A 15,206-nucleotide genomic window follows, 5' to 3' on the forward strand; every position below is an offset into this window, starting at 1 on the left:
GCACATCGAATTAAGTCTCGGGTATGTACTAGCTGGTTATCAAATAGTGACGAAAGAATAATTAAAGCCAAATAATATGTCAAGGAGGCCATATGGCTTTGCTAAGTAAAGATATCAGTGAGGCTGAAATCCCTTGTAAAGGAGACTTTAAGAACGGCCCCTTCTCACTTACCAGAGCTTCATTTGTGCACTGAAACACGTAACAGACGAAATGAAAGCCTCCACCTCCCGAAGACTCTCGGCAGATAAACCCAAAGTGGTCCACATGTCTAATACCCTGTTGAAGGCAGGGACAAGAACAAGGAATGGTCACTTATATCCAGAAAAGGTACCACTGCCAGACATGCAACTGAAGATTCACACAGCACAATTTTAAAGGACATTATATAAGTATTATTTTCTCAGATATTTTAAATGTCTAAAAACATCTCTCAAATATGAAGTTCTACTAAAATGTTACTCTGATTATCCCCACAATAAGAGAAGTAGGATCTGAAAACTGGAGTTTTTACTGCTCATTTTAGTAGTGAAAGGAAGTGGAGAAAAGCTGACACAAAAAAATGAGAATTCTTCAGTATCAAGGAATAAGCAGACGAGAGATTAACATACAAACACATATGCACACACACGCAAACACATGCAGACACAAAGTTTAAAAGATTTAAAACATACGTACTACTAAAATAACAAATATGTAAATACTGAAGTAAACTCATAGGAAGAATGAGTCAAAAATTATACACACAAAAGAAGAGAGACGCTTTTAAACATAAGATGTGAAGGCCAGAGTTCTACCATAGTTTCCTAATAGCTCTTTTTAATAAATATTAATATGTACGCTTGTTTTGAAAGTATCAGCTAAGAGGCACCTTAATACAGATTAGACATAAACATTAATATGCAGCATCTCCCGAAAGCACCAGCAGGCAGAGACATGAGTGCTGACAGCTTGAAGGGCAGGTGATCATGTAAACTTGTGTACTGTACCCTTTAGGAAATAATTAAACTATCACATGAAAAAGCAGATATTTAATACTAACATTACAATACAAATAGCAGCAAATCAAGATAAAAAGTATCTTGAGTAAAATTGGCATAGCTCGTTATAATTAACAGATTCTCCAAAATCTCTCTATGAAACACACCCAGGAGATCTGCAAGCAAGAACTCGAGTAGATACTGTACTCTGAGGAAAACATCCTCAAAAGTAGTCACTATTTATTATATTTTAAGGAAGAAGAAATAATGATCTTGGTACCTCAAAAGTTATGAATTTTTATAAAGTAAAAATAAGTATTTAAAAATATTAACTGTGTGTGAATGTATATATTAATATGCGCGCACGCGCACACACACACACACACACACACACACACCCCTGGAAATCATGACTGTGGAACATTACTACCAATGCCTGAAAAAAAAGAAAAGGAGACCTATTTTCTCCAGTAGGTTATGGTTGCTAAAAACAAAATTCTTAAGTTCAAAATTATATTTATAGTTTGCCTTAATACACAAAAGGAAATGCAAGATCACAAACCCAGTACTTAGAAAGCATACATCTTGTGACCGTAACCACTTCTGCTGAATGACGGTAAAAGTATTCATTAAAAAATCAAATGGCAATTGAGCTGATAACCCATCTCCATTTACCTGAGAGCAAAAGGATATCTCCTTAAAATTTTTCTCCAACGCTATTTTTTTGGTGTCAGGACTGATGAGGTAAACTTCAGATTGACCAATCTTAAAAGACAAACAAAAAAAGAAACTAGCTTTTTATGAACACTAAATTCAGATTTATACACGAACTTTCTCATTTCATAACCTATGAAAATAAAGACTCAGTGGGTCAAGCTCCTATAGAATTCTGACCATCTCATGTAGAAAATCACTTCAAGGTCACAATCTATCCTACAGATTTCAGGTAGCACAGACAATCATCGGTGTGTTCACCTACATCAGGCAGCAGTCTTGAGGTGAAAGGACCAAATATACAGAAGTTGGCAACTAAGCCTCAGGTTCCCACATCCCCCCTTTGTAAGGAAGAGAGGTTTCTACATAAGTGAACCTCCCAGGAAACAGGAGCTTCTCTTTCAAGATTTCTAGAACACTTCCTAATGATTAGAAAAGTCTTCTTAAATTATCGTTAAAACAATCTACCATTTGTTGAATGCATACTGTGTTAGGTATTCACTACTGCTTACCTGACTTTCTAGAAAAGCTAGAGCGTTAGCACAAATTAACACTGTCTTACATACCTGGGTCAGCATAACAGATCTCCATTACAGCAGGGGACTGTGTTGCAATAACCACACTGTTAACTGTGCAGCACCCCTCCCTCACCTTGCTGCCCCCTGAACCCAGCTGGCCACAATGAAACCTCTGCTCAGTGAAAATCACTTCCTCAAGAAAGTCTTCCCTGATTCCCCAGATGCCCTCACAGCATCCTTTACTTCTCCTTTACGGCATTTATCACAATTTTAGTGAGACAATTACCTGTACAATCGCCAGTCTCTCACTGGAATCTAAATTCCACATGGGCAGAGATCATGCCTGTCTTGTTCACTGCTGTATTTCTAACGTATTACACAGGACCCTGTATACAGCAGTCACATAATAAGTACTTGAAAATAAATGCACTGAGCAGCTTTCCCAATGACACCAAGAGGGTTTTTGCTTTGTTTTGTTTTTTTAAAATATATATCACACATTACAGCACCAGACTGACTGCCAACGTAGCACTCTTTTCAGTATACTAGGTCAACCATGAAGAGGAAGAAATCGGCCCTCTGACACCCCATCTTGATCTTGAACCTGCATACATCCACACAGCCAGCTTCCTCACCCCTGGGCCATCCTCTGCCCCGAATCAGGCACAGACGCCAAGACTTTACATTTAAGCTCATGCTCTCTCTATAGTCAGTCAGCCTTAGGCCAAAGAAGAGACAGAGGAGGCCGAGGAACAATCCACTCCCTATATTGTCAGAGACCAGCTTGCTACTGGGCCAGCTGAGTCCCATCGGCTCAGACCCAGGACTCCCAGGGAGGGCAGCCTGACCAGAAGAGCCGAGATCAGCATGGAACCCAGGAGCGGCGACTGCCAGGGACAGCTTCCCTGTCTATGCCTTTTCTGGCAGTTGGCTGTCAGTTTACCAAACCATTTCTAGAAAAAAGTGAGTGAGCAATTGGCTAAACTAATATTTCAGCTTGGGTATCAATTTCAAATATCATGTTATCCCCAAATCTAATTATCCAGATAACAAAGGGTAAGTATTTTACAAATTAGTAAAAGTAGTAACGAAGGGGTATTTTCCAAAAAGATTTTGTTGAAATACATTACTTGAAATTAATATCCATTTTTTAAATCTCCTTTGGGGGCCTCTTTTACGCATATTAACTCTTCTTTCCACATTGAAAAGGTGTCTTCACAACCATGGGGGAGGGGGATAAAAGTCATAGAGGATATAAGATAAGAGTCTCTTTATGTGACCCCCCCTGATGAATTCCAAAGGCTAATTAGGGACTAAATAAGGATTTTATCTTGAGAAAAGAATTATTCAGTATAAAAACATATGGATTCACACATAAATCCAAAAGAAATTCACAAAGAATCTTCGTTTGATAAAGCAGATTTTCTTTTAAACACACAGATCACACTGGGGATGCGCATGAGTCTTTGATAGTATTTTACCGTGAAGAGCATAGTTCGATTTTCCTCAATATCCGTCGGCTGCACAATATTGTGTCCACTCATCAGGTGGTTCTCGATGTCGTTCTCCTCAAAGGAGCTGAAAAAACTACTACTCCGCAGGCCTGCATCCTGAAACTCCTTCCTGAAGGCCAAGGAGCTCAGCCCGGGCTGGGAGAAGGACTTGCGCATCAGCCGTGGGCCCCGCTCCCGGTCCCCCGGCGGCTGCACCGCAGCCTGGAGCTGATCCGAGGAAAAGCCGCCGCCGCTCACGTGGCTGAAGCCCTCGATGCACTCATCGATCAGGGCGGGCGGGGCCTTCCGGTGCGCCACCGCCACGCGGCCGCAGAACAGCACCTCAAACTTCTTGGCGAACGTGTCATCGAACTCGGAAGGGCAGCGGAGCTCGTCCTGGCGGGCGATCTTCCCGGCCTGCCGGATGGAGCTGATGATCTCAGGCACCTGCCGGGCAAGGAAGGAGTGTTATTTGGAACCCGCAGTGGTTGGCGCGGCACAGGACCCGCATCCACAGGAGCCAACGCCGTGCTCTCCCCATCGGCACACGGCGTATTCCATCAGCCTTTAGGTGCATCCCAGTGGGAATCTGGGACCAGGAGAGGGAAATGGGCAACTTACACAGAGACAAGAAGGGGAAAAGTATTTACTAAGCACCTCTTCCACGCTGGGGCTACGCTAGAGGATTCGCGCGCCCAACATCCTGCAAGCTTAAGTAAGGAGCTCACAGCCACACAGCCACACGTGGCAAGTCAAACCCAGGCTGGTCCCCCCACTCCAAAGCCAAAGGTCTTCTCCGGGAAGCTGCCACCAAAACATTATGCAGTTATTCTAATTTCATGGCAGTGCGTCTTGGCAGTGCATCAAGTCTTCCAAAATAAATGATGGGATGAGGAGAACAAGACTGTAATTATCTTATACAACCTTTCTTCTAATGATAACATCATTATTTTCTCTAATGACAACTAACAATTTATTCCTCAGTCTTATATTCCCCAATAGTTGAATAGTATTGACTACATAGCTAGGAGGTTTTAATCAAGGAGTAAGCAACCCATGACAGTATCATCATCAGGGCAACACACTGGGGCTTCTTTCCACTGAGCTTCTAAAGCCTTTGATTCCTAATGTAAAGTCATGATCAAGAGAATGAACAAAAAGGTCTCGTGTGCTACTGTCGGCACTACTGCTACACCCTCTCATCATTAGCTTCTGACAAGATCCCTCAAAGAAGCCACAGACCGAGATGAGTCCTCAACCGCATTAATAAGCATCTGTGCAATCATCTGGATGATGTACAGCCTCAGTACTAACACAAAACAGGCACAAATTCAATTTTCATTAGGAAGGGCCTAGTTTTTGTTATGCCCTAACACCCAAAGCCAATTTTTCCTTTTCTCTTTGTAAGAAAATCCAATTTAAGACCCAATACCCATAGGCCCAATGTCTTTTTAATGACATAGAGGGAAAAGAACCCCTTTTCAATTCAAGTCAAAGATCAATACATACAGTAAAGGGAGGTGGTTTTAGTGGATTTTAAGAAGCAAGCTTATATTCTGTGTTCATAACATAATCCCCAAAGACCCAACGACTCAAAAGACTTTTCTCTTTGTGATTTCGTACCAAGCACACCTTAAAGACAATCTCTGCCATAAAGATTAAGATAAATCCTTTCAAGATCTTTTATCGTACAAAAGTCAGTTTTATCTTCAGAGATTTTATGTTTTAAAAAATTAATTCCTGAAGCATAAGACCTAAATGACACTAAGGAAGCCAGAATTTCAACGTCAAGCAACCATGTGCCCTGAGTATTTGCTTGAGCTGTAGCTCATTCCTCCACTGACAAATAATTACATATCCTGTGGAGGCCTAAAAATTGTTCATCAATATAAAAGGACAGAGGGAAGAAAGTAGAAAGTCTAGATTTCACTCACACCTTTGCCAACCAGTCACTACAGGAACTTGGCAAAAACAGCCTGTTTTTCTCTCTGGGGGAAAATGTACTTACAAGATTTTTCAGGTAAAAGTTGTTTCTGTAAGGGTAAAGAATAATGACTTTATCAAAAAAAAGAAAAACGATTTATGCAAGTGAAAACCTCACCGCTTTTCTGAGCAAGTGGGTAAAATTATTTTATCAGGAGCCATGTGAATCTTCCTAATTATTAACCCCACTCTCTGAACAGAAAATTCAAAGCTTACTCAGTCTTTTGAGGCTTTTTTTAAAACAATAACTGACATTTCTATATGCTGGGTCTTCCACTGCATCTGAAGTGAGTAATGAATGGTGTCTTTCGTTACATATCAAAGGGGAGAGAAAATCTGTGAAGTCACATGAATTTATGGTGACTCAGCAATAAAAGGTACAAACACAAGTAAGACACAAAGTAGAGAACTTGCTTGTTCCCTCGCTTCACAAGGTCAGAGGAGGCTAAAGAGTACATCGTCCTTGGTCAGAGTTAAGCTGTGGTCATTTTTCCTACCACCAATCTCTCCTATCCTTTGATTAGAATCTTCGAAACACACGCTTTAGTCAAAAACCAGTGCCTCTCCCTGCTCTAGTGAGCTGTGTGAATATGGGTATCAAGGAGATAATTGGGGTTAAAATAAAATCTCAGGGATCCTGACAAGAATATAACAACTTCAGAATATGTGAAGGCGTATTGCCAAACACAGTTTCAACAATAAATTGTAAATAGTTAAAAATCTAACGTTTTTAAAACATTTCTGTAAGTCATTCAAGTATACTAGGAGACTAAATAAAAAGTGGACTCCACATGTGCCTAAGTTTGCAAAACTTTGATAGTTTAGTTCCCTTAACCAGAACAGACCTGAGCACCATTTTCTGAAAAATGAAGGCATATGACAAACCCACAGCTAACGTCATACTCAACAGTGAAAAGCTGAAAGCACTCACTCTAAGATCAGGAACAAGACAAGGATCTCTCGTCACTTTTATTCAACACAGTTTTGGAAGTCCTAGCCAAGCAATCAAAGAAAAAGAAATAAAGGAATCCAAATTGGAAAGGAAGAAGTAAAACTGTCACTGTTTGCAGATGACATGACACTATACATAGAAAATCCTAAAGATGGTACCAGAAAACTACAAGAGCTCATCAATGAATTCAGTAATGCTTCAGGATACAAAATTAATATACTGGGGACTTCCCTGGTGGCACAGTGGTTAAGAATCCACCTGCCAAAGTAGGGGACATGGGTTCGAGCCCTGGTCCGGTCAGATCCCACATGCCACGGAGCAACTAAGCCCATGTGCCACAACTACTAAGCCTGCTCTCTAGAGCCTGCAAGCCACAACTACTGAGCCCATGTGCCGCAACTACTGAAGCCCGCGCGCCTAGAGCCCACGCTCCGCAACAAGAGAAGCCACCACAATGAGAAGCCTGCACACCACAACTAAGAGTAGCCTCCACTCACCGCAACTAGAGAAAGCCCGCATGCAGCAACAAAGACCCATTGCAGCCAAAAATAAATTAATTAATTAAAGAAAATTAATACACAGAAATCTGTTGCATTTCTATACACTAACAACAAATTATCAGAAACAGAAATTAAGGAAACAATCTCATTTACCATTGCATCAAAAAGAATAAAACACCTAGGAATAAACATACCTAAGGAGGCAAAAGACCTGTATTCCAAAAACTATTAAGATGCTGATGAAAGAAATTGAAGACAACACAGACAGATGGAAAGACATACCGCGTTTTTGGACTGGAAGAATCAATATTGTTAAAATGACTATACTACCCAAGGCAATCTACAGATTCACTGCAATCCCTGTCAAACTACCAATGGCATTTTTCACAGAACTAGAACAAATAATTTTAAAATGTATATGGAAACACAAAAGACCCCAAATAGCCAAACAATCTTGAGAAAGAAGAACAGAGATGGAGGAATCACGCTCCCTGACTTCAGATTATATTACAAAGCTACAGTAATCAAAACAGTATGATTTTGTACTGACACAAAAGCAGACATACAGATCAACAGAACAGGATAGAAAAACCAGAAATAAACCCATACACTTATGGTCAATTAATCTACAATATCTATGACAAAGGAGGCAAAAATATACAATGGAGAAAAGACAGTTTCTTCAACAAGTGATGCTGGGAAAACTGTACAGCTACATGTAAAAGAATGAAATCAGAACATTCTCTAACACATACAAAAATAAACTCAGAATGGCTTAAAGACCTAAATGTAAGAATGGATACTATAAAACTCCTAGAGGAAAACATAGGCAGAACACTCTTTGACATAAATTGAAGCAATATTTTTTTGGATCCATCTCCTAAAGGGAATAAAAGTGAAGACAAACAAAGGGAACCTAATTACACTTAAAAGCTTTTGCACAACAAAGGACACCACTGACAAAACAAAGACAGTCTAGTAGATGGAAGAAAATATTTGCAAATGATATGATCGATAAGGGATTAATATCTAACATATATAAACAGCTCATACAACTTAACATCAAAAAAACAAACAACCCAATTTTTAAAATGGGCAGAAGAATAGACATTTTTCCAAAGAAGAAAGGCAGATGGCCAACAGGCACAGGAAAAGATGCTCAACATCACTAATCATCAGGGAAATGCAAATCAAAACCACAATGATCTCACACCTGTCACAGAACGGCTATCATCAAAAAGAACACAAATAACAAATGTTGGCGAGGATGTGGGGAAAAGCGAACCCTCGTACACTGTTGGTAGGAATGTAAATTCGTGCAGCCACTGTGGAAATCAGCATGGAGGTTTCTCAAAAAGCTAAAAATAGAACTACCATATGACCCAGCAATTCCACTACTGGGTATACATCTGAGAAAAACAAAAATGAATTTGAAAAGATACATGCACCCCAACGTTCACAGCAGCATTATTTACAATTGCCAAGACATGGAAAAAACCTAAGTGTCCATCAACATATGAATGGATAAAGAATAGTTGGTGTATATATATATACAATGGAATACTACTCAGCCATAAAAAAGAATGAAAGTTTACCATCTGCAGCAACGTGGATGGATTTGGAGGGCATTATGCTAAGTGAAATAAGTCAAGAGAAAATCACTTATATGTGAAGTCTAAAAAATACAACAAATTTAGTGAATACAACAAGAAAGAAGCAGACTTACAGATATAGAGAACTAGTGGTTACCAGTGGGGAGAGGAGCAACATAAGGGTAGGGGAGCGGGAGGTACAAACTACTGGGTGTAAGATAGGTTCAAGGAGGTATTGTGGAACACAGGGAATATAGTCAATATTCTGTAGTAACTGTAAGTGGAAAGTAACCTTTAAAAATTGTATAAAAATTTTTTTAGAAAAGAAAAATGAAGGCATACTGTCCACTTGTGACGAAATCCTGAATTCTCTATTTTTTTTAATAAATTTATTTATTTTATTTTTGGCTGTGCTGGGTCTTCATTGCTGCACATGGGCTTTTCTCTGGTTGAAAAACTCCTAGAGGAAAACATAGGCAGAACACTCTTTGACATAAATTGAAGCAATATTTTTTTGGATCCATCTCCTAAAGGGAATAAAAGTGAAGACAAACAAAGGGAACCTAATTACACTTAAAAGCTTTTGCACAACAAAGGACACCACTGACAAAACAAAGACAGTCTAGTAGATGGAAGAAAATATTTGCAAATGATATGATCGATAAGGGATTAATATCTAACATATATAAACAGCTCATACAACTTAACATCAAAAAAACAAACAACCCAATTTTTAAAATGGGCAGAAGAATAGACATTTTTCCAAAGAAGAAAGGCAGATGGCCAACAGGCACAGGAAAAGATGCTCAACATCACTAATCATCAGGGAAATGCAAATCAAAACCACAATGATCTCACACCTGTCACAGAACGGCTATCATCAAAAAGAACACAAATAACAAATGTTGGCGAGGATGTGGGGAAAAGCGAACCCTCGTACACTGTTGGTAGGAATGTAAATTCGTGCAGCCACTGTGGAAATCAGCATGGAGGTTTCTCAAAAAGCTAAAAATAGAACTACCATATGACCCAGCAATTCCACTACTGGGTATACATCTGAGAAAAACAAAAATGAATTTGAAAAGATACATGCACCCCAACGTTCACAGCAGCATTATTTACAATTGCCAAGACATGGAAAAAACCTAAGTGTCCATCAACATATGAATGGATAAAGAATAGTTGGTGTATATATATATACAATGGAATACTACTCAGCCATAAAAAAGAATGAAAGTTTACCATCTGCAGCAACGTGGATGGATTTGGAGGGCATTATGCTAAGTGAAATAAGTCAAGAGAAAATCACTTATATGTGAAGTCTAAAAAATACAACAAATTTAGTGAATACAACAAGAAAGAAGCAGACTTACAGATATAGAGAACTAGTGGTTACCAGTGGGGAGAGGAGCAACATAAGGGTAGGGGAGCGGGAGGTACAAACTACTGGGTGTAAGATAGGTTCAAGGAGGTATTGTGGAACACAGGGAATATAGTCAATATTCTGTAGTAACTGTAAGTGGAAAGTAACCTTTAAAAATTGTATAAAAATTTTTTTAGAAAAGAAAAATGAAGGCATACTGTCCACTTGTGACGAAATCCTGAATTCTCTATTTTTTTTAATAAATTTATTTATTTTATTTTTGGCTGTGCTGGGTCTTCATTGCTGCACATGGGCTTTTCTCTGGTTGCGAGAGGGGGCTACTCTTCGTTGCGGTATGCAGGCTTCTCACGGTGGTGGCTTCTCTTTTTGTGGAGCCTGGGCTCTAGGCGCGTGGGCTTCAGTAGTTGTGGCACGCAGGCTCAGTAGTTGCGGTACACGGGCTCTAGAGCACAGGCTCAGCAGTTGTGGCGCACGGGCTTAGCTGCTCCGCAGCATGTGGGATCTTCTGGACCAGCGATCGAACCCGTGTCCCTTGCGTTGGCAGGCGGATTCTTAACCACTGCGCCACAGGGAAGCCCCCGAATTCTCTATTCTTTATAACTCTGTCCTAGACTCACCTATACTGTTGCTTGTTACGTAAGGGAACTGGGCCACTTACTTCATTTTATTTTCAAACATTGTCCTTGGTATGACTGGATGCCAAAAGGTAGGGATTCAGAAGTGTGAGATGAACACAAGGTAGCCCTCTGCCTTGGAAGGGAGTGGGGCCTGGAAGGAAGTTTGGTTAGAACACTTTACAGTAACAGAGATGGGGTTTGCTGGGAACCTGAACTAAGCAGCAAGCACTGAAGACAGAGAGAAAGGCTGCGTGAAAGATTCTGGAAGACAGACCCACAAGACTTGGTGATTACCCAGACAGGGGCATTGAGGGTGTGGAAGACTGTACGGGACTCACAGGGCTCTGGCTTAGACTTCTTCAGTAGGGAATACAGAGGCAGCAGGCTTGAGGAGAGATTACAATGAGCTCTGCTCCTGTCCATGCTGAGTACGAACGAGAGGACTTGAACGTAAAGGCATCTAGTGGGCAGTTGGACAAGCCAGCCTGGAGTCCAAGACAGGAGATCTAGAACGGACATCACCAGCACATACACACAGACCAGAGGTGGCTGATGCCTTGAGAACAGAAAAAGGGAAAGTAAAGGAAGAGGGCAAAGATGAGATGTTTAGGATACACCAACATTTCAGGTATAAAGAAGGTGAGGAATCACAGGCAGAGAAGCAGGAGGGCAGGCAGGCAGGCAAGGATGATGCCAGAGATGGCAAAGGAAACAAGCACTCCTTCTTCAAGAAAGGGAGAGGAGGGGGCTGAAACTAAACCAAGGGCTGAGACGGGTCTGCTGAAGTTGGCAGCTTACAGACAGACATATATAAAATAAAGAGGGGATGCCCACACTGACCGTCCAAAGTAAGCAAGCAACTGAAAAATGTCTCAAGGTGACACCTTAGTCTATGAGAACGTATACTTCAAGTTACAATATTTACTGCAAATATACAGACACTTTCAGGGCAAATAGGCTGAGGTCAGTGGAGTTTATTCCCACGATATGATCTGAGTACTTTGAAAAAAATCTTTTTTTAGTTTAGTCAGAGCAATAATATCTACGTCATTTCTGACTGCAGATAAGCAGATAAAGTAAATCAACTAACGGCAGCAAAAACAAGAATCTGAAAAGCATTTTGTTGAGATAAATTCAATGAGGGTTTGAGATTTGGTTTTCTTTCAATAACAGGGATCACAACAAAAATGTGAATTGAAATGAATCGCCAATAATGAAGAAACAGGCCCTCTTTTAGACATATAAAAATTTACTGAACTGCTCTTCTGTCAACCTATTTGAATTTATACTAAAGGTCAATTTTAAAGCAAGTCTGCACTTATTTCACAGCCAAAACAAGTTTCTTTTGAATTCACATACTAACAAATACACAGTATAGTATGAAGTTTCTGTAGCAGGTTTGAGTGAATATTGTTGTATAAGTAGCCAGAAAATGATACTCTAAGAGAATTAGAAATATTCATTTCTGTAAATAAAGTCCTTATTTAAACCTGTGGGTCAAGTTTCTTTTTAAGGATTTGAGGATTTTAAAGGATTATAAACACACGGCAAGTGTAATTTTATTCACAAGGACTTAGGAAAGAGCTCCTGAAACAGTATTTAGAACAAAAAGCCATTCTGCTGTACGTTTACACGTTTGTTTTTCTGCCAACTAGTAACAAATAAAATATTAAATGAATCTAAAGCAGCCCACATTTGCATTTAGAACTCCAGCATTTCCTCCTGTTATTTAAGATTAAAGCATTCCAAAATTGCAAAAACATGGCAGGCCACACTGTGTTTTGTCCGTTGGATTAAATGTTCCCACACTGCAAGGAGTTAAAACAGGCACTTCAAACAGAAAATAATCATTCCACATAATTATTTTCCAGAAGGAACAGACTTGTGTTTTGTTTTTGTTGATGAGTGGTTATTTGTACTTGTTGGTCATAAACAACGTAAATAGGGGAAGAAAACGAAATTAAACCGTGTCGCCTCACTCTATCTTACATGCCTTGAATTTCACACAAAACGACTAAGAAAATACCTTCTTACTAGTGCTCCATACTTAAATTATTTAAAGAGAATAAGACAGCTGCCTAATGCTTTCTATATAAGACATGCATGAGTATTCATATTACCCAACGGTCCAGCCTGTCAAGACTAGATTCGAAATAAAGATATGAATACATCTCATACAGTGAATAAGACGAGATTCCTCCTGGCCTTAGTAGAGGTTCACAGTGCAGGGAGGAAGAGACACGTCTGCATGTGCAATTTCCAATGCGTGCTGGAGAAGGCTGGTCCCCAGGAGGTCTGTCGTGACTCCTCAAAGGGAACCAATGCCTCCACTCCTGCTGTGCGCTTACAATTAGCCAAAGGGCAGATGAATGCATTACATCTTCCCAAAATAAAGATCAAACGTGCTGTGAGCTGGCTGGGGAAGCGCCTGGCACGTCAGAAACGCTGATGACGCAGGTCTCACACCCTCAGTCAGGACTGCCTCATCTTTCTATGCTCCAGGTCAAACAGAAGTAGTAGTATTCAGCCACTCTAGTTCTGATATGGCAAACTGGGTAAACTCTTATCTTAGTAGCTTTTAAACCCCATGAAAGGTGCAACGCAAACACAAAACCCAGCGTCATGTTCCAAAACAATCGTTTGAAAGGTTCACTACAACCTTCTGGCTAAACTGGCACTTTTCTACAAACACTTAAAACAATGAGACTAAAATCCAACTCGAGAAGTGATTTAATAGCTTGCAGGAGCTAACAAAAGAAGGTGGGAGAAGAAAGGAAGAGTAGGAGAAGATATTGCTCTAAGATTAGGAAGTTGTTTCGTTAAGTTTTCTAAAACAATTTTTAGAAGCCAAGACGTTTTCAATGGTCAGCATAAACACTGACAGAAATCACTGGATGTTCAACCTGGGAACATGAGTCCTCAAAGTCCAACCCTCTTCATTTAATGCACTGATTTGCAACTCAAATGTGGCCGCACATTAGAACTGCCAATAATTTTAAAAACGAGTGACTACTCATCAGTTGAGGTGAAGCAGCCTGTGGAGGTGGGGCCCTGGCACCTGCAGTTTTCAGAAGCACCTGACAGCGCTCAGCTCTCTTACCACCTGTCCTCTGTCATGCCCCGAGGTAAGGAACGTGCTCCTCTCCCTGCCCGCTACACCATCACACCCAAAATCCATGGGATTATTAAGACCCTAGGCAAGCTGTGAACAGCAATAAAGCAGCCCAACTGCACAGATCCAGACCCTGCTCACAGCACAGATGAACGAACTAGTGAAGACAAAAACACAAGACTCGCCACACAGATATCTGACAAGCTATTTATACCATTTAAGGGCAAATCTGATTTGCAAATAAACTGACTGTATTTCAGAGGTCTCAGGTTGTTAAACACGTAAGAGCAAATGCCTTATAAGAAATGCTACTCTATAATTTTGATTAAAGTTTACTTCAAAATAATCTCTCCAAGGTTACGAAACATTCACAAATATAATGAACTAGCAGTTAACCATAGCAATCACCCGGTATCAGTTATGTATGTTACATAATCTTTGAAAAGGGCTACTGCGGTCTCTCTTCTACAAGGCAGGGCAACTAAAAACGTATAAACGTGCTATAAGAAACCGTTAAACAAGAGCGCTGGTTCCTTCTCCAGGACACACGCCATAATTAGTTTCTATAAATGATGCCCTTTTGAAATGTTATCACTGAGGAGAGATCTTCAATAAAGGAATATTTGGTCACACAGTGTGCATTTATAAACAAAACAGTGAAACCAGCTAGAGCACTGGGCACCAATAGTGTTTTGCTTCTACCTAAAATCACCCAGGACCAAACATATTAAACTCGTCAGGTGGGACACACAGGCCCACCCAACCCACAGTTCATGAAGCCACAGTTCCCGGACCATGTCCCCTGCAATGGAAGCAAGTAGTCTTAACCACCGGACTGCCAGGGAAGTCCCCAGACTCCTTTTTAAACTCAGCAGCAGAATGTACTCTTTAGTCATCTTTTATTTTCAGTAACAAGCTTAATACACATCGATATAAAAGAAAAATACAAAAATATATGAAGTTAAAGTTGCCTATAATCCCAAGCCCAGAAATATCACAGTTAGCAGTTTTTTTCTTACCTATGGCTGCTTGTGTATACTAAATGGTCATTTCCTTTACTTAAAAAAAAAAAAAAAAAGGATCATAGTGTTCTGCATTTATCGTCATGGGCATAGTGTCAACCCATTCTAAAACCATCTCATTCCTTTCCGATCACAGCATCAATTTCATTCACTGCAAACACTGTACACAATGGAAATACAAAAAAAAAAATTTTTTTTTAACCTATTCAGGATCCAATTCCAATTAACCTCATGCTACCTGTCATGAACTCTGCTCAATCAGAAGTCGTTCTGGCAAATGTGTGAGGAGCACCCCAAACTTTGCATACACCACTTAGGCTCCCCATAGCTGCGTTTAGAGC

The 15,206-nt window shown here is 40.1% G+C and overlaps 1 protein-coding gene across 11 annotated transcripts in view; it reads right to left on the bottom strand.

Annotated features, from left to right (window-relative positions):
- Nucleotides 1–15,206, bottom strand: part of TBC1D1 (TBC1 domain family member 1) — a 353,465-nt gene that overhangs the window by 233,810 nt on the left and 104,449 nt on the right. For all 11 annotated transcript variants that reach the window (XR_003001308.1, XR_003001307.1, XR_003001309.1 and 8 more), the window contains 3 exons: nt 3,692–4,150; nt 1,654–1,743; nt 173–277 (listed from right to left, as the gene is read on the bottom strand). Coding sequence is in view for 8 of the 11 variants with exons in the window: in XM_024731609.1 (XP_024587377.1) it covers nt 173–277; nt 1,654–1,743; nt 3,692–4,150 (654 nt within the window). In the remaining 3 variants the exon portion in view is untranslated. The remainder of the gene's footprint in view (nt 1–172; nt 278–1,653; nt 1,744–3,691; nt 4,151–15,206) is intronic.

This window comes from Neophocaena asiaeorientalis, unplaced genomic scaffold (genome assembly GCF_003031525.2).
Source record: "Neophocaena asiaeorientalis asiaeorientalis breed wild unplaced genomic scaffold, Neophocaena_asiaeorientalis_V1.1 scaffold39, whole genome shotgun sequence".
Taxonomy (NCBI): domain Eukaryota; kingdom Metazoa; phylum Chordata; class Mammalia; order Artiodactyla; family Phocoenidae; genus Neophocaena; species Neophocaena asiaeorientalis.